At 43.7% G+C, this 23,103-nt stretch overlaps 1 protein-coding gene across 1 annotated transcript in view; it reads left to right on the top strand.

Annotated features, from left to right (window-relative positions):
• LOC131138377 (NT-3 growth factor receptor-like) overlaps positions 1-22,609 on the top strand; it is a 30,747-nt gene extending 8,138 nt beyond the window's left edge. The window contains exons 6-18 of the mRNA XM_058087234.2: positions 5,023-5,165; positions 5,664-5,808; positions 6,050-6,162; positions 10,412-10,595; positions 12,864-12,887; positions 13,534-13,580; positions 14,505-14,601; positions 15,572-15,745; positions 17,050-17,180; positions 17,530-17,702; positions 19,306-19,549; positions 20,824-20,982; positions 21,851-22,609. Coding sequence (XP_057943217.2) covers positions 5,023-5,165; positions 5,664-5,808; positions 6,050-6,162; positions 10,412-10,595; positions 12,864-12,887; positions 13,534-13,580; positions 14,505-14,601; positions 15,572-15,745; positions 17,050-17,180; positions 17,530-17,702; positions 19,306-19,549; positions 20,824-20,982; positions 21,851-22,036 — 1,820 coding nt within the window. The 3' untranslated portion in view covers positions 22,037-22,609. The remainder of the gene's footprint in view (positions 1-5,022; positions 5,166-5,663; positions 5,809-6,049; positions 6,163-10,411; positions 10,596-12,863; positions 12,888-13,533; positions 13,581-14,504; positions 14,602-15,571; positions 15,746-17,049; positions 17,181-17,529; positions 17,703-19,305; positions 19,550-20,823; positions 20,983-21,850) is intronic.
• The last annotated feature ends 494 nt before the right edge of the window (positions 22,610-23,103 follow it).

Raw genomic sequence — 23,103 nt, 5'->3', positions numbered from 1 at the left:
CAATTCATAACAACGGGCCAACCCCGAGGGACTACACACCATTGCCGGGGACTTCAATAGGACCAATCTTAAGACTGTACTCCTCAAGTTCTACCAGTATGTTAAACGCCCAACAAGAGGGGAAAGGACTCTTCTAGATCAAGTGTACTCCAACATCAAACACGGATACAGAGCAATGCCCCTCCCCCTCGGACAGTCAGACCATCTTATCCCTGCATATATCCCCCTCAGAGGCCCATCAGGCCTACCACAAAGACTATAAGAACCTGGCCTGAAAATGCCCAAGTAAATGACAGGACTGATTCCAATACACAGACTGGCACCTCTTTGAAAATCAGGACCTGGAAATATTCACAGAGACAGTTCTGGATCATTGAGTTCTGCATGGGAACCGGTTCATTGACAAGAACCATGCAGGTTTTTCCAAACTAGAAACCTTGGATGACCAACCAGGTCCGTTCACTCCTCAAGGCCTGCGATTCTACTTTACAACTCAGCCCGAGCTGACCTGAGGAAAGGAATCCAAAAATCCCAAGTGGACTACAAGGAGAAAATGGAGTCCCACCTTGCTAGCAACCGACCACAGAAAGTATGGCGGGGCATCAAGAACATTGAGCAGATGTTAATGTGACGGCAGACCAGTGTGAGTCCTTGGCAGAGGAGATGAACTGCTTCTTCGCCCGCTTTACAACACCCATTTGATCTAACCCTGCCCCATCCACATCAGACCCCAGTCATCCTTGAGGAGCAGGAAGTGAGACGTGTGCTGAAGGGAGTGAATCCCAGGAGAGCTCCCGGCCCTGACGGAGTACCTGGCAAGGTGCTCAGAGCTTGCTCTCACCAGCTGTCCCACATCTTCTGCAAGATCTTTAATCTCTCATCCCGGACCGGACCAACAGGCCAGAGAAAGTGAGGCTCGGCCCCCACCTGTCCTCTAAGCATCTAAGCACTGTGTCCCGAGCCCCCTGCTGTACTGTCTCTACACCTACACCTGCAGTCCATCCCACAGGAACAATAGGATCGTCAAATTCACGGACAACACCGCCGTGGTCGGGCTGATCTCAAACGGAGATGAGACGGCCTACAGAGAGAAGGTTCAGAGACTCACAACCTGGTGCTCTAAAAAAAAACCTGACTCTGAATACCAGCAGGACCAAAGAGATCATCGTGGACATCAATGGCGAGGACGTGGAGAGGGTCCATGATTTCAGATTCTTGGGAGCCCAGATCTCCGGTGATTTGACCTGGACTCAAAAACACCTCAGCCATCATCAAAAAGGCTCAGCAGCGGTGACACTTCCTTAGAGTCCTCAGGAAAAACAACATGGTCGAGAAACTGCTGCTGGCCTTCTACCGTTCCTCCATGGAGAGCCTGCTGACGTTGCTGCCTGATCATCTGGTACGGGAGCTGCACCGCTGCTGACAGAGACGGGCTGCGTAGGACAGTCACAGCAGCACAGAAGATCATGGGCTGCCCTCTCCCCTCCCTGGCAGACCTCCACAACTCCTGGTACGTCAGCAGAGCTCTCAGGATCATCCAGGACTCTTCTTACCCCGCCTCACAATTGTTTCAGGGAAGACCTTCTGGGAGGCGATCCAGATGTATCAGGGCACGGACGTTTCTTTTCTAGAGCCATCATCGCCGTCAACAAATTGTAACCATGGCAACCAATCGACCTTGACAATGTCGATCCTTCTTTATTTATTCTTCTTGCTCTTCTATTTATTCTTTATTTATTATTTCATTCATTCATTCATTTTCTAACGCTTATCCTCACGAGGGTCGCAGGGGGGGCTGGAGCCTATCCCAGCTGTCTTGGGGCGAGAGGCGGGGTCCACCCTGGACTGGTGGCCAGCCAATCACAGGGCACATATAGACAAACAACCATTCACACTCACATTCATACCTATGGACAATTTGGAGTGGCCAATTAACCTAGCATGTTTTTGGAATGTGGGAGGAAACCGGAGTACCCGGAGAAAACCCACGCATGCACGCAAACTCCACACAGAGATGGCCGAGGGTGGGATTGAACCCTGGTCTCCGAGCTGTGAGGACTGATTCTGATTCTATTATAAAATGATTCTTCACTTGTCAATGTATTGATGCGGAAATGTATGTCTCTTGCTGAGTGTCCACTTGGGGTCAGTACACACTTCTTGCTAAGTGGCGACTGCTAATTTGCGTCATGACAAAGGTCATTACCCTATGGTGGCCATCAGCGAATAGCGGACCTCAGTGGTGGTCCTTTACGGACCTGAGACCAATTAAAGTCAATGGGATATCTTCTTCCCCTTCTTTTTCTTTGGGCTTTTCCCTTCAGGGGTCGCCACAACAAATCAATGTCCTCTGCATCTGTCTTTCTCACACCCTCATGTCCTCCTTCACTACATCCATAAACCTCCTCTTTGGTCTTCCTCTACGCCTCCTACCTGGCAGCATCCTTCTACCAATATATTCACTCTCTCTCCTCTGGACATGTCCCAACCATCTTAACATGTAATGTCCCTCTGATGTACTCCTTCCTGATCCTATCCATCCTGGTCACTCCCAATGAGAACCTCAGCATCCTCATCTCTGCTACCTCCAGTTCTGCTTCCTGTCTTTTCCTCAGTAGCACTGTCTCTAGATCAAACAACATGGCTGGTCTCACCACACTTTTGTATACCTTTCATTTGAGCTGAACGCCTGACACTTTTCTCCACCCGTTGCATCTTGGGCAAACCTCCACTGTAGCATCTCCTCCATCTGTTCCCTACTCTCACTACAAATCCCAATGTCATCTGCAAACATCATAGTCCATGGAGATTCTTGTCGAAGCTCATGTGTCAGCCTGTCCATCACCATAGCAAACAAGAAGGGGCTCAGAGCAGATCCCTGATGGAGTCCCACCTCCACCTTGAACTCTTCTGTCACACCTCCAGCACATCTTAGCACCGTCTTCCAGTCCTCATCCATGTCCTGCACCACTTGGACATACTTCTCTGTTACTCCAGGCTTCCTCATACAATACCACCATCTCACCCTCCTTACTGTTCCAGCTAGCGTACTGGTCATCAAAGACCTCTTCTTTGGCTTTTGCCACCTAAATCATGCTTGTGCACCAATTGCAGTTATTTCAGTTATTACGGTTACATGACAGCAAAAGCGGTGACGTCAAGGTGAGCGTCTTCATCACATACACAAGAATGCACAAGCAACAGTGCAGGAGACAACTATAACGCAGAGCAATATGTGAGGTGTGATAGTTTTAGAGCAGGGGTCTCAAACTCAATTTACCTGGGGGCCACTGGAGCTAGGGTCTGGGCAAGGCTGGGCCGCGTCAGGTTTTCCAAAAAAAACAAAAAAAAATGCATTTATTAAAAACAGAAAAATATACAAACTTTTTCAGTGCTTTGGTTCCGATTTTCTACAATAAAAGCTCTGATAAAACATTCCACTGTTCTCAAATATCTTAATTGTTATTTTTCTGCACAAAATAAGATGAAAAATAAATAAACAAATCAAGAATAAAGAAAATCAATCAATCAGTAATAAATAAATATAATAATAATAATAAAAGGGCAAATAATAAAAACTACTAGAAACCACGTATAGTTGATGGGTAGACAAATGTTTTTTTCAGATTAAAATGAACAAAGCATTATTAGAGCCCTGTAGACATGACAAAACACGACTATAGTCACATTTATACTCTTTTTATTTACAACATATTGCGCAACCTCAGGGTCTCGAGACACATGCTAACTCGCAAACCAGAGAGCTAGCGACCTAAACGGTAGCCTTCAAGTTATTTCCTTTAAACTTAATAGCCAAAAACTTACCACTTCCACACGGATAGGGAGGATAACTATTAACAGTTATTTAACCCTTAACATGAACATTAATCTAACGTAATATTTTTTTCTGGGTACATGATACCATACAGCATCCATATCAAACTTGCGCGGGCCGCACTAACATTAAACTTTCGTATCAAGGCGGGGGCCTCAAACTAGTGTCCTGCGGGCCACGTGTTTGAGACCCCTGTTTTTGAAGATTCATTATTGTGATGGAAAAAATGTATTATTGTTTAGAAGGCATATTGTTTTGAGAAGCCAAGCCGTTTCATTAAATTGCCCCAGAAACTAAGAAGGAACTACGTTTCCTGTCACAGATCATCAAGTCATTGTTGATGGGGATGTCATTCAACTTCCTGTTAAAAAAATTCCCTTTTGGCACCAGAGTTTCTCTCTAGAAAATATTCTGTTTTGATATTACAATTTCAAACGGTTGTAACTTGAAAATTGGTGCGTGACTGTTTGATTTGTTTTCCTTTCTGTGCCTGAATTCCTGTTTCTATGCCCTTATTTTGTAATGACTTCCTGTTGTGTTTTGTCCTGTTTCAATCCACTTTGACGTTCCTGCTCCAGCGCACCTGTTTCTGATTTTGTGTGGATTATTTAGTTCAGCCCTTGGTATCCTGGGGTCGCATCTCAAAAGAACAAGGCACCAAGAATGCTCCAACCAGACGAAGACGACCTCGTGGAGACGGACTTCTGGACCCTGCAGATCTTTCAGGCAATGGAGGAGGAATGCGCTAAGTTGACTCCGGAGGAGTAAGAGGATATAGTCTGGGTGCCAGACCCAAACAGGATATAGTTTGGGTGCACTCATCCCCATGGCGTGGGTATATCCAGCTGGCCCGCTTCTCCTGCTTTTGCTCCATTGTCACTTCCTGTCCTGGCTCCTCCAGCATGCCAGCGTTTCCCACTGTAACAAGCTGAAAATGTGGACACCTCCCCCTGGTGCGCCGCCACGCCCATCGAGTCGCAACCCAGTCGATCAGATTACCAAATTGTCTGCGCACAGTGGTGCTGTGGATGAAATTACCACTGCATGTGGTGCGCCACTCCCTGCCTCACTGCGCCTCCCTGCGCCACGAAAATAGAGTCCAAATGTTTAATCTAACAAATTTATTTTTGTTCTGCCTGGAAATGTGGAAAACATTTTATGGTATCTTCCCGTTCCCTTTTTTCCAGACCTTCCAGAGATTGCCATAAGCCACAGCGTCCTCACAGTTAAAGAGGGTGACAATATAACAGCAACATGTATCGGCTCCGGATCCCCCTTACCTGACGTGGACTGGCCCATGAATGCTTTACATACCTTTGAGCTACAGGAGGTAGGTCCAACTATACCTCCTTTACATTTGTATACTGTATATGTTGATATGAGGGTGGTTTGCTTACTGCTCATTTGCTAGCAAACTACCACCTGGCACCCCGTTTTCATGAGTGCACGTGGGAGTAATATGAATACCATTACAGTTTTCCAGGAAGTTAAATACTATTTCAGACATCACGATGCTGTTACCATTACCGACAGTGAAATATGTCTGCTATCTAACAGCCATTATCCGTTCACCAGTTTGGTCATCAAATTTTTGGGCTGTTTTGCTTTTGTTTTTGAGTTATTAACAATTAAGTTTTGGCCTATGACATAACCAGCCCCCCAACAAATAGTCCTAGTGCTAGGTTAGTGTTGTTTTGTGCAATGAAAATGAACATTTGTGCTTTCACTTTTGCTGGAATTTTTTTGTTTACATAATTCCAAGCATGTCAGGGGGCTGGTTACGTAATAGGCCAAAAGTTTATTATCGTTAAATCGTAACTCCCTACAGGACAGAGTCTACAACAACAGCACTGCTCAGTCTATTAGCATCACTTTGGTAAATGTAAGCCGAGATCACAACGGCGCTCTTCTGACCTGCACAGCCACCAGCGTCGTAGGGATGGCCAACGCTTCCGTTCAGCTGAATGTTCATTGTAAGAACACGCACACACACACACATATGCATGTGCATGTGCATGTGTTAATTAAGCTAAAGATAGCACCCAAGTCTAAAAATATACATATACATTATTTTTATCTTTCTATTCATTAAATACAGTCAAAATTGCCATGTTTCAGATCAAATTGTGAATGGTGATAAATTAAAAAATCATTTGACAGCTCTCGTTACAATGTTGTGTTACGACAAGAATTTGTTGCTTCTTTCTTTTTCAGTTTGTCCTTCTATAGTAAAGCTGAAGGAGCCGGAGCGTCGCCATGACACGTGCATAGAATTCACTGTTAGAGGATCACCTCAGCCAACATTAAGATGGTTCTACAACAACAAGGTTCCCTTCTTGGTCTTTCAGTGGAATAACTCCATGTTCTGTGATGAACACGTTGGCTGGTGCTTTTGTTTGAGGATTTTCATCTGCTCCTGTCTCTTCACTATGTATTTTCTTACTTGGTGTTTTGTTCCTCCTTCTACATGTGCCCTGTCCAGCTCAGCCTTGTTTGGGCCATTTGGGTCTGTATTTAGTTTTCTGGTTACTCTTGGTAATGGTAATGGTAATGGCAAACATCAACTGCTTGTATTGTTTCTTGAATTGGCTCATCGTTGTGCATTGTTTGATTTCCTTACTCAATCCATTCCATAGTTTGATTCCACATACTGAAATGCTATGGCTAGCATAACGTAGTCCTAGCATAGAAGTGTTTCAAATGTAGTTTTTGTCACTTTTGTATATGGTGGGTCTGGCCCCTGTTGCTACTGGGATTTTTACTGGTGTACTAGCATCCTTGTTTGTGGAATTTTTGTATTTTCTGAATGTGTATTTTTAATCCTGCTCATCTGTTTTTCGATATCTGCATTTGGGTCCACGTGCCTTGTCCTCCACCCCAAGACAATATGACAAGACCAGACATGGAACCTACATGCACTTTGGTAATTTTGGCACTGGAACAAAAAAAACGGTTGCCTTGAGCTTCCTTGGCACGGGGACTGGAATCTTTGACTGGTTGAGGGTGACTTGCTGTGAACTGACTTGCACGGATCAATGTCAAGTAACAGAGACACAGGATTAAGGACTGTCATGATTGGTGGTGACAAAGGCAGGTGAATCTAAATACTGGCAACAAGGACAAGGTAGGAGTGCTGGTATGAAGCTCCCCTTGAAAAAAACTAAATCCAATCAAAGTCCATAACCCATCCATCCGGGTCGCAGGCACAGCAGCCCAAGCAAGGAGGCCCAGACTTCTCTCTCCCCAGACACTTGGTTCAGCACCTCCTGAGGGATCCCGAGGCATTTCCTGGCCAGTTGGGAGACACAGTCTCTCCAACGTGTCCCCAGGGAAGCTTCCAGGGGGCATCCTAACCAGATGCCCAAGCCACCTCATCTGGCTCCTGTCAATGTAGAGGACTAGCGCTTCTACTGCGAGTCTCTCCCGGATGCTTCTCACCTTATCTCTAAGGGAGAGTCCAGCCAAACTACTTTTGGCCGCTTGAACTTGCGATCTTGTCCTTTCAGTGACTGCCTAAATCTCAAGACCATAGGCCATGGACCGATGTAGAGTCTGCATCACTGCAGATGCCACACCAATTCGCCTGTCGATCTAGCTCACTTGTGAACAAGACCCCAAGGTACTCTAAACTCCTTAAACTTACCGACTCAAACTTTGACGTGCTGATTCTCATCCCCAACCAATCCTGTGAGAGTTGAAGGTCAGGCTCGATGAAGCCAGCAGGACTACATCATCTGCAAAAAGCAGAGACCCAATCCGGCAGCCACCAAACCAGAACCCCTCCGACCCCCTGGCTACGCCGAGATATTCTGTCAATAAAAGTCATGAACAGAATGGGTGACAAAGGGCAGCCCTGCATGGTGGAGTCCAACCTTACCTGGAAACGAGTCCGACTTATTGCCGGCAATGTGAACCAAACTCGGACATCGGTCATACAGGGAACGAACAACATTAATTAGCTGGTCCGATATAGCTGGTCCCCATATTCCCAGAGTACTCCCCACAGAATTCCCAGAGGAACACGGTCAAATGCCTTCTCCAAGTCAACAAAACAAATGTAGACTGGTTGTGCAAACTCCCATGCACCCTCAACGATCCTGCTGAGAGTGTAGAGCTGGTCCACAGTTCCACCACCAGGACCAAAACCACACTGCTCCTCCTGAATCCGAGATTCAACTATCCGACGGATGCTCCTCTCCAGAACCCCTGAGTAGACCCTTACCAGAGAGGCTGATAGTTGGAACACACCCTCTGGTCCCCCTTCTTAAAATGGGGGACCACTACCCCAATCTGCCAGAAAATCCAGAGGTACTGCCCCCGATGTCCACACCATGCTACAGAGCCATGTCAACCAAGACACTTAAGGAATTCCGGGCTGTTCCCAGTCACCCTAGGAGCCCTGCCATCGAGGAGCTTTTTGACAACCTCAGCAACCACAGCCCCGGAGATGAAATAGCCCACTGCAGAGTCCCCAGGCACTGCTTCCTCATTGGAAGACATGTTGATGGGTTAGAGGAGGTCATGGAAGTATTCCTTCCACTGATCCACAACATCCCGACTTGTTGACTGTGCACTGAGTTCGTCCGATGCCGGATAGTGGTCCAGAATCTCTTCCAAGTCATCCGGAAGTCGTTCTCCATGACTCCTCCCATGTATGAGTTTGGCCTGCCGGTACCTGTCAGCAGCCTCCGAAGTCCCAGAGTCAAAAAGGCCGGACAGGACTCCTTCTCCAGCTTGACAGCATCCCTCAACGATGGTGTCCACCAACGGGTTCTGGGATTAGCGCCACGACAGGCAAACCACTTTACAGCCACAGCTCCAATCAGCCACCTCGACAAAGGAGGCATGGGACATTCAGACTCAATTCCCCCTCGCCTCCCTCGGAACATGGTCAAAGCTCTCCCGGAGGTGGGAGTTGAAACTCCTTCTGACAGAGGACCAGGGTGTCCTGGTGCACTATATGGGGACTACATGTGGCATATGCTTGACCATGGGGTTTGTTATGGAGAAACCGCGATGGGCACAGAAGTCCAACAACATAACAGCGCAAGGTTCAGATTAGCAGGGCTGTTCCTCCCAATCACGCCTCTCCAGGTCTCACTGTTGCTGCCAACGTGAGCATTGAAGATCCCCCAGGAGCCCCACAAGGGACTCCAAATAGAGTGGGTATTCTGAACTGCTCACAGGACCCGTACCCCCCACCCAATGGCGAAGGGAAACTGCCCTCTCGTTCACCGGGTTAAACTCCAACGTACAGGCCACGAGCCGGGGGGCACAACAAGAATTGCCATCCCTGCCTGGCAATGCCAGCCTGGGAGAACTTACTAGCTCCTAGGATCATTGGGACACGCAAACTCCTCCACCACGATAAGGTGCTAGCTCAGGGAAGAGCCAGAAGTCCATGATTGAAAACCAGACATACAATGCAAGATATGAACAGTCCGGGGCAGACTCACCACATACGACAAGGGTTGGCCATGGTTTGAATTCGAGCAATTCCGCTTCCGATTCCTCATTTCAGTTCCTGTTCCTAAAGATTCTTGAATCCGATTCTTTTCAAACCATTAAACATGAACATAAGTATTTAGAAGACAATTTGAGAAAACAATGGCACATGTGCTGTTGTTAACGGAGGGTCTGGTTAACTTGCTGGCTAAGCTCGTGTTAGCGTCAGGTAAAGTACACATCATTACATTAGCTTGATATCTTGTATCATTTCTTTGCTGCTTCAATGTTGGCATAAGATCGACGTACTTCATTGTTTTGCTGAGTTGACTGGTTGGAAGAAGTCCAGCGTAGTAAGTCAAAAACAGGGTGAAAAGTCTGGTGTAGCGTGTCATAAACTACACCGTGACGCCTCTGAGTGGTGCATCCTCCTTTGCACAATCCTCTATTTTTGCACAATTTCAGCCAAACTAGCGAGCACTGTTGCATACTGTCCATGCTTGAAATGGATAAAACACAAACCTTCCTGCTACGTCTTCTTCATATTTGGTGTTGTGCTGCTGGCCAAGCACCAAACGTAGATTTTGGAAGTTAAAAAAATGAACGATTCTGGGAGAATCCGAATGCCGGAAGTGGTTCCCATCAATGCTTGATGCCCAACCACACATGACACTGACCCACAACCAAACAGAAACCACCAAAATAAACACAGAAACTAACAAGACAACAAGGTAGAGCACAAGTAGACAGGAAGTTGACAGGATTTGATGAGAGGAAACACAAAGAGCAAGGCAGATTCCCACTCTGACGATGAAAAGAAGCAGGTGTGACTTAATAATACTCAACATTTCAAAAGAAAACCAAAGTCCCAATATAAAATGACCAGTTCAAACGGGACTGTGATACGAACATTACTTAGTACTTGACAGATAGGGAGGGGTATGGCAGTACTGCAGTACTTTGGCTACACATACACATAGCCTATGTTTGTTTTGGACTTCTCAATAAGGTGATCACCAATATACAAAGATGGATACTACTTGCAGTAGCAGCGGAAATCTGCAGGGATTCTAGCGTTGACTTGTGTTATGACACCCTGCCACTCATCATTTACTGTCTTTTATCACGCAGGAAATTTCCCACACTGATTATGTGCGTCCTGATATGGATATTTACCAGGACTACATAGAAGGATGTCTTACATTCAAAAACCCAACTCATCACAACAACGGCAACTATACCCTGCAGGCCACAAACTACCTGGGTCAGGTCACCGGTACTGTTTATGGCCACTTCCTTGACAAGCCCTTTGAGGGTAAGTAGGTCCAGGTTGCATGATGCACAGTAATACAGTCAGTGGTTTGGAAAGTTGCTTACATCTGATGTACAAGTGGTGGGAAGCAGCACAGCACGCTCACTTTCATAAACCTGACCAACCCTGGCAGGGATTGTAGTATTATAGTAGTATTAGTATAGAGTATTGTAATGAAAAAAATGATTTATCAAAATACGTCCTTCTTGGAACCAACCATTTTTCATGATTTTGACAGATGTTTGAAGGTGCCCAGAATATTGTGTTCTCAAGCTATATAGACATAGTATATACCAAAACACAAGTTCGACTCTCATCTTTCATCAGAAAGTACTTTGTTTCTACTACAGCTTTATGTCAGCATATATTAAATTAAATATAAAAATATATAAAAATATAAATATAAAATGTAAAAAATTAAATACAGCATATATTTCAAGCATAACTTTGACTTTGACTGAAGGAAAATATTTTTTTCTTATTTATTTTTCATTTGATTGTCCTGAATCAACAATCCAGGCGTTAATCCCGGGTGTGATACAATTTACAAGAGAATAGATTGATCCTACCAGTCCTGCAGTACCATGCAGTGGTCAGCAGAGGGCAAGGTGCCTCGCCGTCATGTTCCATTGTCGATTCAACGCCATATTTCTTCATTCTTCAACCCAATCTTGTTGGCCTGTCACAAAAAAAAACATGAAACATGCATAAATACGAGTACACCACTGGGTAGCGTAATAAAGAACACGTCACATCTCTTACTTACTAATTAGTGCTGGTTCCAAGCAAACATAGTAACAGTACACAGTCCCACTTTTAACACACTGTATTGTTACACGTCGCTTTGTGTTACAGGCCTCACACCGAGTAACCTGGTGCCAGTGTTGGTTTTTTAAATTGTGTTTTGTTACCGCACTTTACCAACCTGTGTGGTATGACAAAAAGAAGACATGTTGTGGTTCTCACTTCAGAAAAGGAAGTGACAATCAAGGAACGCCATCCTTAAAGTGCTACTCCACTCCCGCTGCTGCTATGGTGGAATAACGCTTAACGCTTCCAGCATGGTTCCTCACGGATTTTCAGACCATGACCTTATAGAATATAATATGGATATTCAACTAAATATATATGAGGCTACACTAGGAAGCACTCTGGCATGTGGTGTGGGCATGCCCGGAGGCGGGCCCGTTTTGGCAGGAAGCACAAATGAAAGGAAATACAGTTGGAATAGGTGCAGATTCTGGAAAATCTAAAATGTTTCCTGTGCGGATTATTGTGTGTGGCTGCTCTATAGGACACCACCACTCAATACAAAGGGTTGAAAAATGAGCATAATAGATCCCCTTTAAGGTAAAAAGGTAACAGATTGCTAGTCCATACAGAAACGACAAGCTTCCGTCAGATATTCCCCACTCAGGAAGCTATTTTCCCTGTGAATGAGAGGCTGAAACCAGAAATTAGTTTGCTGTTTTGACCTGAAAACATTTTTTCAGTGAATCCATCGCTCACACCAGACATAATTAATAGCCCAAGACTGTGGCAGCAAATGTGGCAGTAAATATCCATTCCCTAAAACAGGAAGTGACGTTAGATATGATTTGTTCACAACACAGACATGACCAGTGTTGGGAATGTTACTTTAAAAAAGGTAATTAGTTATATTAGTTATATTGCTACTTAAACAGTGTTTCCTTTCACTGTGTTCCCCTTTGTTAGTATAAGTGCAATTGTCTACTGTCTGCGACTAGTTTCGTGGTAGCGTGAGCAGTCCACAGGTGTTTTTGGAGGTTTGACTTGCTCACTGTCTGTATCACTTACTAGCTAGCAATTTGGATGTGCTCCCGCCCACCCGAGTTCTCTGATTGGCTGAAGACGCAATCTTACTGAACCTTGGCCAATCCTCATTGCTTATCTGCTCTAAACACCCGCCCACTTAAGTTTGCTGATTGGTTACAGACGCAATTTTACAAACCTTAGCCAATCCTCATTACTTTTCTGCTCTAAACCCCCGCCCACCCAAGTTCGCTTATTGGCTAAAGACGCAATTTTACTACACCTTAGCCAATCGTCATTGCTTATGTGCTCTAAAATGTTAACGCCGTTGTGCTGACAATAAGAGTAATTTGTTAGATTACCCGTTAGTAACGCCATTTATTTAAATGCCATAATTCCCATATGAAGAGACACTGTATATTGTTTGGGTCATGTTGATTTATGGCTTACTTTATCCTTCAAGAATCTAATTTCTCTCTTTTCTTGTTTCTTTCCCAGTTGGAGAAACAGATTATGATTATGGTAAGTTCCACATCCCAAGTATGGGTTTTTCTTGTGTTAAATTCCTTCTCTGTCTCCCCAATGTATGTTTTATTTAAAGACATGCAGGGTATTTCATATATGACGTTATATTTTTGTTCTGGCTCCATTTTATCCTTTGGGTGGATGCACAGACACCGGCAGCAGAGGGTGCACGTCAAAGTTATTTTATTAAGTACAGGCAAAAGAAAAACGCTCTGTGACACAAAACAATCCGGCAACAGTAAAACATGGTGGTGGTGGTGGTGTGATGGTGGTTCAGGACCTAGAGGACTAGAGGAGGTGATAGTAAATGGAAGCATGAATTCCGTGGAAGGAGAATGTCCGGCCATCTGTTGGTGACCTCAAGCTGAAACCAACTTGGGTTCTTCAGCAGGACCATGATCCAAAACACACCAGCTGGTCCACCAAACAAAATGAAGACTTTCAAAGTCAAAGTTCTGACCTGACTCCTATTGAGATGCTGTGGCAGGACCTTAAAAAGGCACTAATTGGACCACTTATTGGACTGAATTTGAGGAATATTGAAAACTAATTTCCTTGTTTCCTTGCTTGTGTGTATACGCACACACACACACACACAGAATGATTGACATCCTGTCTTTATCTGCTTGTATTTTCACCCAAGTGACCCCAACTGTAGAAACTCAGGACCCACATGGTGATACCTTCTGGGTGAGTACTTTTTCAGTTTCAAATCATTCATTCATTTTATACCGCTTTTCCTCACGAGGGTCGCTGGGGGTGCTGGAGCCTATCCCAGCTGTCCTGGGGCGACTGGTGGCCAGCCAATCCCAGGGCACATATAGACAAACAACCATTCACACTCACATTCATACCTATGGACAATTTGGAGTGGCTAATTAACCTAGCATGTTTTTGGAATGTGGGAGGAAACCGGAGTACCCGGAGAAAACCCATGCATGCACGGGAAGAACATGCAAACTCCACACAGAGATGGCCCAGGGTGGAATTGAACTCGGGTCCCCTAGCTATGAGGCCTGCACGCTAACAACTCGTCCACCGCACAGCCATATATATATATATATATATTACTGTACAGTATATATACAGAAAGCTGTGATGAATTGGCAATTTTCCGACCCCCCCTCGATGACATATTTCTCTAAAGTAAGACATTTCTAGCGACTTTTTGTGGCGTCTTTGGGGGGGGGGGGGTTTGGTATTTTGGGACTTAAGAGTGAAAGCACTTATTGTGCATTAGGTGATGACATGTGGCGACTTCCAGGACAGCCAATAGCTACTTTTCTTACTGAAAGGTTGGCGACAGTGATTGCTACGCCCACAATCCATATGTCGTCCATATTTTTATGGATGTTGACATGTGACAGCATAACATTAGTAAATTCATATTTATTCATTAAAAAAAAGATGTTCATTTGGAATTGGCAATGTGAAGGTTTTTGAGGGGTATAATATTTACTATATTCTGGTTAGTGCCAAAATATTATTTTATATATATATATATATATATATATATATGTTAATATTCTGCACATTGAAGACATTTCCATGACAGCATTCATTTGGTGGGGGCTTTGTTAGTCATGGCTTTTCATTTCCTCCTCCCATTTCCAGGTTTCCATAGCAGTCGGCCTTGCAGGGTTTGTTGGCGTGATGTTGACGGTTGTCTTCCTCCTGATCAATAAGTATCATTCCAAGTCAGCCATCAAAGGTACGACCGCACACATTCTGCTATTTTGGAGTAATTTATTCCTAATAAGCATCCAGGTGAAATACTCTATGCTGGTCATCAGCTGGTTTAAAGTCAAAGACTATAGCTGACCCCCCCCCCCCAGAAAACCCCGAAAATAACAATGTTGTTCAAACAGTAATGAGTTGTTCATGAGGTGGAAAATTATTATGGGCATGCCCGAGTGGTGCCGTGTGATCCAAACTAGTGAGTCTGGCGCACCACCGTGCACCCACGCCTCCATCCCTCCCAGCGCCGCAAGTGGCAAAGAGGGAGGAGACAAGGCGTGAGAGGGTTTGCTGTCAAATGAGCAGGGCCCACTGGACTGCACATCAGAGGCCACCATGTATGTTTAGTCATTGGTCTGCATCTCATGATATCTTCAGGGCTGCACGGCGGTCGAGTGGTTAGCGCGCAGACCTCACAGCGAGGAGACATGAGTTCAGTCCCACAGTCGGCCATCTCTGTGTGGAGTTTGCATGTTCTCCCCGTGCATGCGTGGGTTTTCTCTGGGTACTCCGGTTTCCTCCCACATTCCAAAAACATGCTAATTAGCCAATTAGGTTAATTAGCCACTCCAAATTGTCCATAGGTATGAATGTGAGTGTGAATGGTTGTTTGTCTATATGTGCCCTGTGATTGGCTGGCCACCAGTCCAGGGTGTACCCCGCCTCGCAGCTGGGATAGGCTCCAGCACCCCCGCGACCCTCGTGAGGATAAGTGGGTAGAAAATGAATTGATTTGATTTGACATAAAAAAAAGGTAATTCAATTTTTGTGATACAGATAAAAATCTATGTAAATATTTTTGGAATTGGGATAAAGCTCATCTGAGTGATGCGAGCAGGACATCCTACGCTTCTTCCTAGAGTCTTTTTTTTTTTGTAGTACTAAGGTACTGCAACCTTGTTTGGTATTTCTCTATTATATGGTGTGTCTTACTTTTTTTCCAGGTCCAGTGGCAGTGATGAGTGGTGAGGAAGATTCTACCGGCCCACGCCGCCATGTGAGCCCGTGTAGACTGGATGGTGGACTGGATGCTTTGATCATTGGAATGAACAGGATCCCTGTTATAGAGAACCCACAGTACTTCAGACATGGACACAAATGGAATAAAGCCACCACATGTAAGTAGAAACTAAATAAAAGCCTCTTTCTCACAAGTAGCGCATTAGAGTGCATTTCTTTGTCTGTGTCTTTGGCACAGAACACAGAAAATGACTATGATGTAAAAAAAATTGTTCATGTTGGGGTTTGAGTTTGACACCCCTGATCTAAATGCTGTGCCAACTATGTACAGCAGGGGTCTCAAACACGCGGCCCAAGGCCCCAGCCTTGATATGAAAGTTTAATGTTAGTGCGGCCCGCGCAAGTTTGATATGGATGCTGTATGGTATCATGTACCCAGAAAAAATTATTACGTTTGATTCATGTTCATGTTAAAGGTTAAATAACTGTTAATAGTTATCCTCCCTATCCGCGTGGAAGTGGTAAGTTTTTGGTTATTTAAGTTGAAAGGAAATAACTTGAAGGCTACCGTTTAGGTCGCTAGCGCTCTAGTTTGCGAGTTAGCATGTGTCTCAAGACCAAGTGTGCATCCAAGTGTGGATGCACACTGAGGGTTACTGAGTTGGGCTCATTCCACTAGGATTCAACTGTTACATTTGTTCACTTCCTGCTTTCCTAATATAGTTCAAGATCTTTTTGTTTTTTTAATAATTTTTTTTATTAAAAATTTTTTTAAATAATTTTTTTAATGTTTAAAAAAAATTATAAAATTGTTTTAAAAAATTAAAATTGTTGTCACATACCGAAGTACTGGGTGATATGAGCATCCAATGCCATAATGGGTACCATAGTAAGTGTCAATATAGTGATATATATAGCACATCATGATTGGTTCAAGACTCTTCATCCTTGTATTTAGCAAACATCAACTGCTTGTATTGTTTCTTGAATTGGCTCATCGTTGTGCATTGTTTGATTTCCTTACTCAATCCATTCCATAGTTTGATTCCACATACTGAAACGCTATGGCTAGCATAACGTAGTCCTAGCATAGAAGTGTTTCAAATGTACTTCTTCCCTGAGATCATATTTCTCCTCTCTTGTAGAGAAGTATTGTATGACATTTTTAGCTAATTGCTTATTTTTAGCCTTATGCATTATTTTAGCGTTTGAAGATGAACTATATCAGCAAGTTGAAGTATTTGTCATTTTACAAATAAGGAGTTAGTATGTTCTCTGTAGGCGGCATTATGAATTATCCTTACTGACCTTTTTTGCAGTACATTTAGCCAGTGAAGAATGCTTTTATAGTTATTAGCCCATATTCCCACACAATAAGTGAGGTAAAAATGAGAAATGTATCAGTTAAAAAGACTGAATTTCGACCTTTGTTAGCTCATTCTCATGATTTATTCTCTTTCAGATGTTCACCATATAAAAAGGCGGGACATTATTTTGAAGAGGGAGCTTGGAGAAGGAGCGTTTGGCAAGGTCTTCTTAGCTCAATGTTCCAATCTAAGTCCCACGAAGGACAAAATGCTTGTAGCTGCAAAGGTAAGATTACCGGACATTTTGGATGATTTTGACAGATTTTTCAAGGCACACAGAATATTGTGTTGTTGGGCTACATAGACTTGCTATACACCAAAAGAACAAGTACGTTCCCATCCCAGCTTGTTGGCTGTTTCCTTTGTCTTTTGCTAATCAAATGAAATAAAACCATTGGAATTTCTGGTATTGTCTTGCGAGTATTTGGCAGCCGTAGTTAAAATAAAATGAAAATAAATTCAGATTTTTGGTTGTATAGTGGTCATGGTTTCCATTTCTAGCCATGGTTGCATTAACACGGAACCCTTGAATGGACACTTGAGTGTACAATGCAATGTTTTTTCTTCCTGTCTAGACTCTGAAAGATCCCACGCCATCAGCCAGGAAAGATCTCCAGCGTGAAGCTGAACTGCTGACCAATCTCCAACATGAGCACATTGTCAAGTTTTATGGGGTATGCATTGAAGGAGATGCACTCATCATGGTCTTTGAGTACATGAAGCACGGAGATCTCAATAAATTTCTCAGGTGAGCATCCTGACATTGATAAAATACCTTGACAAGTTATGCAAGTTAAAGGGGACCTATGATGGTTTTCCCACTTTAATGGCCTACCTAATCGTACATTAAACCTCGGATATATCGGACTCGGATATATCGGAAATTCACTCACAACGGACAGATAAAAAAGAACCAATTTTTCTGTAATGCATTTCCAATAAAAATTCATTGCATATATCGGATTTTTTATAACGGATTTCGCCTATTTCGGACAAAATCTCCAGTCCCGTTCCAATGCATTTCCATTAAATTTCCCTCGCATATATCGGATGGCCGCAAGAATGTAGTATTCTGGTGTTAAACCATGCCAAAGATTGCAATAATGAGGTTTCCTCATTTGGAAGTGAGCCCTGAAAGAAGTTTGGAATGGCTCTAAATGCTCCGTTTCAAAAGGTGTGGTAAAACTGCCCCTTTGTGACATCACAGAGGGGCGTCACAGCTCTGCTTCTTCCTCCGCCATCCCCCAATCGCTGTTTATTTGCTAGCAATGCCTCGTAAGGGAACGCTGCATTTGTTTCCAATTCCTAAAGACACCACCATCCGGCACAAGTGGTTGGAATTCCTGATTCCCTACCAGCAAAAGAAATTCATTTCCCACTGGACTGTTTAGTGAACATGGGCCACTATGCAGCTGGACTAGCCCACAAACTTGCTGAAGCCTGACGCCTTTCCAACGTTACTTGGTGGTGTGGAAGAGTCAGAAGAGCCAGCAGTAAGCCATTTAAGTAGTTTATCAGGGTCCTAATTGTCTTTATTTTGGGCTTGCCTGTGTAGCTTTATAGCATAGAGGAAGCAGGGTTGCCAATAGCCTTTTCCCACCACAATTAGTGGCTCTACCAGAGAATTATTTTTTTTTCACACTGGTAGTCCTGCAAAACACATGACATGCTAAACGCTAAAATGCTAAAGCTACCTACTATTGAGAGACGTCTTGAAGTAACTTCTTTTCTTGAGAAACTGTACAGTCTCTACTTCCGAATCGGATATAAAGTTGGAAGTGTTTCTATGCACTCAGCAGTGTGACCAACCACAGCAGAGTGGGCGTGCCTGGAGGCGGGTCGTGGGTGGAATACATTAAAGCTGAACATTTTCACAGGAACCAGGAAATCCAAAGAAATACAGCTGAATAGGTGCAGATTCTGGAAGAACTAGAACGCTTTCTGTGTTGGTTATTGTGTGTAGCTGCTCTATACGAGTCCACAACTCAATACAAAAGGCCGAAAAATGAGCATAATAGGTCCCCTTTAAGTACAGCATCTTCTTGAATAATTCAGTCCCAGAAGCCTGGATTCTACTCATGTGTCGAGGCGCATCGTATGCTAGGCTGATTCGCTTCTTGCGCTGTGGAAACAAGAACCACAAAGGGTGCGATCTGTTTGCCCATGCATGCTCCAAAACCTGCATGTACCATCTCCTTGGCAGTCTGGGGTGTGATGTTGCGGCAGTACAACACAAAAATATTTCTATCTTTAGTTATGGTTTCCATGGTTGGTCCATCTAGATCCATCTTAGATGTTTTAGTTTCGGAATAGATCTCTTTCAACAATTTCCAAACTCCACTTTTCCTCAGAGCTCACGGGCCAGATGCCTTGATCCTGGTGGACGGACAGCCACTGAAGACTAACGGCGAGTTGGGTTTGTCCCAGAAGCTTCACATAGCCAGTCAAATCGCAGCAGGAGTCATCTACCTGGCATCACAACACTTTGTGCATCGGGATTTGGCAACCAGAAACTGTCTGGTGGGGAATGGCCTCCAGGTGAAAATAGGAGACTTTGGCATGTCAAGAGACATTTACAGCACCGATTATTATCGGGTAAGTTCATACTTTTATTTTTCATGTTAAAGTTGGGGTTCCACGGTAAAGGCATTTGTTCATAGGGGACCTTTCTGCACCCCGGGTGAAATATGTACAGTGGTGGATATGCAATACTCAAATGCAAGAGAGGCATCGTAAAAGGGACACACATCCAACATCCATCCATCCATTTTCTATACCGCTTATCCTCACTAGGCATGCTGGAGCCTATCCCAGCTGTCTTTGGGCGAGAGGCGGAGTACACCCTGGACTGGCACACTACCAACATTCATTCATTTTCTATACCGCTTATCCTCACGAGGGTCGTGGGGTTGCTGGAGCCTATCCCAGCTGTCTTTGGGCGAGAGGCAAAGTACACCCTGGACTGGCACACTAACAACATTCATTCATTCATTCATTTTCTACCGCTTATCCTCACTAGGGTTGCGGGGGTGCTGGAGCCTATCCCAGCTGTCTTTGGGCGAGGCAGGGTACACACTGGACTGGTGGCCAGCCAATCACAGGGCACATATAGTAGACAAACAACCATTCACACTCACATTCATACCTATGGACAATTTGGAGTGGCTAATTAACCTAGCATGTTTTTGGAATGTGGGAGGAAACCGGAGTACCCGGAGAAAACCCACGCATGCGCGGGGAGAACATGCAAACTCCACACAGAGATGGCCGATTGTGGAATTGAACCCAGGTCTCCTAGCTGTGAGGTCTGCGCGCTAACCACTAGATCGCCGTGCCGCCCTTCGTCTCAAATTGTTATTTCAAATCTACTGGTAACAATCTGGCTAACTTATCTAATGACATGTCAGCCTCTGCACACGTTGCTTTGAAATCTTCAATAAACTGTAATGTCTGCTTGTGATTAAGGAAGATGTAGTCACCCATGCAATTCCAACTGCATATGGAAGATATTTTTTTCTGACACAGTGAGATGGCAAACTGCGCTTTTATTTTGAAGGCCGTTAGCGAGCGTGTCCTGTGTATGTTGAGAATGTGTCGATGGGTTGGGTACAAGAATAAACATTGCATGTCGTCATCGGGCATTGTAAAATGATCGTTACATTAAAGCGGTGAAGATATACTCATTCAGCATGAGTTGTGCATGCAACCACGCTAGCACGCTGAACTAAGCCAACCATGCTAGCTTCCATTCACTGTCAAATTAATTCACCGTGTTTATCGCCATTTCAACCTGTTTAATTTTAGTGTTTATTATGATTTTCAACGAGTAAGATTTCCAAACAAACATCCCTATTGGTGTTTGTGCTCAGGTGGGCGGTCACACAATGCTGCCTATTCGCTGGATGCCCCCGGAGAGTATCATGTACAGGAAGTTCACCACCGAGAGTGATGTGTGGAGCTATGGAGTTATTCTCTGGGAAATATTCACTCACGGCAAACAGCCGTGGTTCCAGCTGGCCAATAACGAGGTAAACGTTGACTTACGTACTACGTATATAGAACCTATCACGTACCCAGAAAAAATTATTATGTTTGATTAATGTTCATGTTAAAGGTTAAATAACAGTTAATAGTTATCCTCCCTGTCCGTGTGGAAGTGGTAAGTTTTTGGCTATTTAAGTTTAAAGGAAATAACTTGAAGGCTACCGTTTAGGTCGCTAGCTCTCTAGTTTGCGAGTTAGCATGTGTCTCAAGACCCTGCAGTTGCGCAATATGTTGTAAATAAAAAGAGTATAAATGTGACTATAGTCGTGTTTTGTCATGTCTACAGGGCTCTAATAATGCTTTGTTCATTTTAATCTGAAAAAAATAATTTGTCTACCCACCAACTATATGTGCTTTCTTAAGTTTTTATTATTTGCCGTTTTATTATTATTATTATTATTATATTTATTTATTACTGATTGATTGATTTTCTTTATTCTTGATTTATTTATTTTTCATCTTATTTTGTGTAGAAAAATAAAAAGTAAGATATTTGAGAACATCAGTTTTATTTGAGAAAACATTGTTTTATCAGAGCTTTTCTTGTAGAAAATTGGAACCAAAGCGAAGTTTTTAAAAAACCATTCGCAAGATGATACTAAAAATATAATAGAAATTTATACCAATCTTTGCGGAGCCACAAAAACCAACAATCACATAAATATTGCTGAGGGCCTGAATAGACGAGCTATTCTAGTCATCTTGCCATCGGAAGCAAGTGGTCATAAATCCCATCCAGCATTCCAATCCTGCCCACCGGATGCTTCCAAAGTATAAACCGTTAGCATGCCAGAGTGTATTAAGAAGCTTTTGTCGTTATGGTGTCTTAATATTGTGTCGTCTTCTTTCCAGGTGGTGGAATGTATAACTCAGGGTCGGGTTCTGGAGCATCCCAACCTCTGTCCCAAAGAAGTCTATGACGTTATGCTTGGTTGCTGGCAGAGAGAACCACAACAGCGTCTCAACATGAAGGAAATTCAGAAGATTCTATTATCGCTGATGAAAGCCACACCCGTCTATCTGGACATCCATGCTTAGAACCAGAACCATGAAGAGGAATGTGATGATGTCTTGCTTATTTTCATGATGTCATTCATATAAGGGGCTGCACGGCGGACGAGTGGTTAGCGCGCAGACCTCACAGGTAGGAGACCAGGGTTCAATTCCACCCTCGGCCATCTCTGTGTGGAGTTTGCATGTTCTCCCCGTGCATGCGTGGGTTTTCTCCGGGTACTCCGGTTTCCTCCCACATTCCAAAAACATGCTAGGTTAATTGGCCACTCCAAATTGTCCATAGGTATGAATGTGAGTGTGAATGGTTGTTTGTCTATATGTGCCCTGGGATTGGCTGGCCTCTCGCCCGAAAACAGCTGGGATAGGCTCCAGCACCCTCTGCGACCCTTGTGAGGATATGCGGTAGAAAATGAATGAATGAATGAAACATTTTCCTCAAATGACTCCGTTTGGTAATCGTTTATTTTCTAGGACCGCCGGCAAAGTGTACAATCTCAACACTACTATTATCAAAACTGAATATTTTCCTTTTTTAACAACTCGGGTGCCTAAAGGGTCAATTCAGATGTACAGTTTGCTACATTTTAAGTATGCTGAAATGACACTGACAAAATGTACCTTGATTTACCATAAACTATGTGATGTCTGAACACGATCCCTCATTGCTCATAATAACACAGTTCAAACGTTGTACGACTATTCAAGGGACTCGTGTTAGAGAAATGGATTTTTACACTTACGTATGTGCGAGCTTTTAGTTTGATTGGCATAGTCGGTTCATATGGAAGTTTTAATACAAATATATACATTATCATTTATCTTTCATCAAATACAGTAAAAATGGGCATATTTCATGCTTGTCAGTGGTGGTTAATCATGATTCATGCATTAAAAGTCTGATTAATCTGGTTAAATTTTGTAATATTTGCCAGCCCTAATAAAGTGGGCTAAAGATTAATGCTATATTAAGTACAACTTCTTGACCAAAAATCTACAAATTTGTGGGGTTGCATATGTTGAATCTTTAATGTGTGTGGAACCACAGGAACTGGGATTTGGTAAGGACTCATGCTGTGACCCCATTTTCTTTT

The sequence above is a fragment of the Doryrhamphus excisus genome, linkage group LG6 (genome assembly GCF_037039965.1).
Source record: "Doryrhamphus excisus strain RoL-2023G ecotype Guam linkage group LG6, RoL_Dexc_Guam_v1.1, whole genome shotgun sequence".
NCBI classification, from domain to species: domain Eukaryota; kingdom Metazoa; phylum Chordata; class Actinopteri; order Syngnathiformes; family Syngnathidae; genus Doryrhamphus; species Doryrhamphus excisus.
The sequence above is the reverse complement of the archived record's forward strand: the minus strand, read 5'-3'. Positions and strand labels throughout refer to the sequence as shown.